General features: G+C 34.9%; 1 protein-coding gene across 1 annotated transcript in view; it reads right to left on the bottom strand.

Annotated features, from left to right (window-relative positions):
- Positions 1-1,360, bottom strand: part of LOC101652497 (sperm-associated antigen 16 protein) — a 101,808-nt gene that overhangs the window by 77,356 nt on the left and 23,092 nt on the right. Inside the window, exon 3 of the mRNA XM_045296815.1 lies at positions 1,090-1,185. Coding sequence (XP_045152750.1) covers positions 1,090-1,185 — 96 coding nt within the window. The remainder of the gene's footprint in view (positions 1-1,089; positions 1,186-1,360) is intronic.

Here is a 1,360-nt window from a genome sequence, read left to right as displayed (position 1 = left end):
GGGGGGAAAGTGAGGAGCTGATACCAAGGGCTCAAGTAGAAAACAAATGTTTTGAGAATGATGAGGGCAACAAATGTACAAATGTGCTTGACACAATGGAAGGATGTATAGACTGTGATATGATTTGTACAAGCCTCCAATAAAATGATTTTTTTTTAAAAAAGTCACCCCATGAAGACTTTTTTGTTATTGTTTTGTCACCCTAATGGCATTTCTTCCATCTGTTTACAAAACAGATTGTAGAACAAGTATAAAATAACAAATTCTATACATGACTTGTAATCATAATTTTGAATGCTAAGTTGATTAGGCCAGTTATTTAGTCAAATGCTAATATACTGTGAAGGTTTTTGTAGATGTGTTTACCTTAAATAAATCAGTTTTACTGATCAGTTTACCTTGAACAAAGTATAATACCTTTTATAATGGGGCTGGAATTAATTCCACAATTTGAAAGCTTTAGGAGTGAAAAAGGAGGTTTCTCTGAGAAGAAGAAAATCTGCCACTGCAGTGTCCACTCTTGCTAAGTTTTCAGCATGCCATACATATATCAGACTCACAGCTACAATATCAAATTCTGACTAAATTTTCAGCTGGATATGCTATCCTAGAAATGTATAGATATGAATCTGCTTGCCTTCACAATCACAAGAGTCAATTCCTTAAAATGAATTACACACTCACAAACATGTGTGTATGTGCTCAGGCACACACACAAGCACATGAACACACTCACAAACATATATCATGTTGATTATGCCTCTATGGAAAACTCTGACAGATACATGAGGGATAAAAAAATCCTTGGAGTAATGTGAAAGAGATTAAGCAAGCAGAGTTCTGAGAGAAAATATCAATTATTGTAAAATCATGCAAGAGTAGGTATGGTGTGAAGAATGACAATCTCAGAAAAGTATATCTGACTGCTTGCCTACAGTGAAAGCTCTGTGACAAATATGAATATGAATGCACTAGAGGTACATACTTCAGGTAATAAGAAAGGTAAAGTACTTAAAGTTTGAATGACTTGAAAAACTTTGTGTAAAGGTTTCCCAAACTACAGACTATAGTTGTGTTCAAAAGTCTCACCAGAAGAAAAGCATCAGAAGTCTGTTCTTGGACCATCTCAATTGCTTGAGCCAGATCTTCGTCACCTTCTGGAATGCTAAAATTATCATCTGGTATCTGAATCAAAAGGAAGGAAAGATAGGAATATCAATTGATTTTATTTCAAAATTGTTTATCTTCACAAGAGGAAGCAAAAGGTCAAAGAAAAACAAGGACACCAAGTCCCGCTAAGATCTATGATTAATGGGTAACAAGCAGGCAGCTTTCTGTCCCTGTAAACATCACTAATTTC

Source organism: Echinops telfairi, unplaced genomic scaffold, assembly GCF_000313985.2.
Source record: "Echinops telfairi isolate 266 unplaced genomic scaffold, ASM31398v2 ScPeMD7_3;HRSCAF=10, whole genome shotgun sequence".
NCBI classification, from domain to species: Eukaryota; Metazoa; Chordata; class Mammalia; order Afrosoricida; family Tenrecidae; genus Echinops; species Echinops telfairi.
Note: the sequence above shows the minus strand (reverse complement) of the source record. Positions and strands in the feature narration are given on the sequence as shown.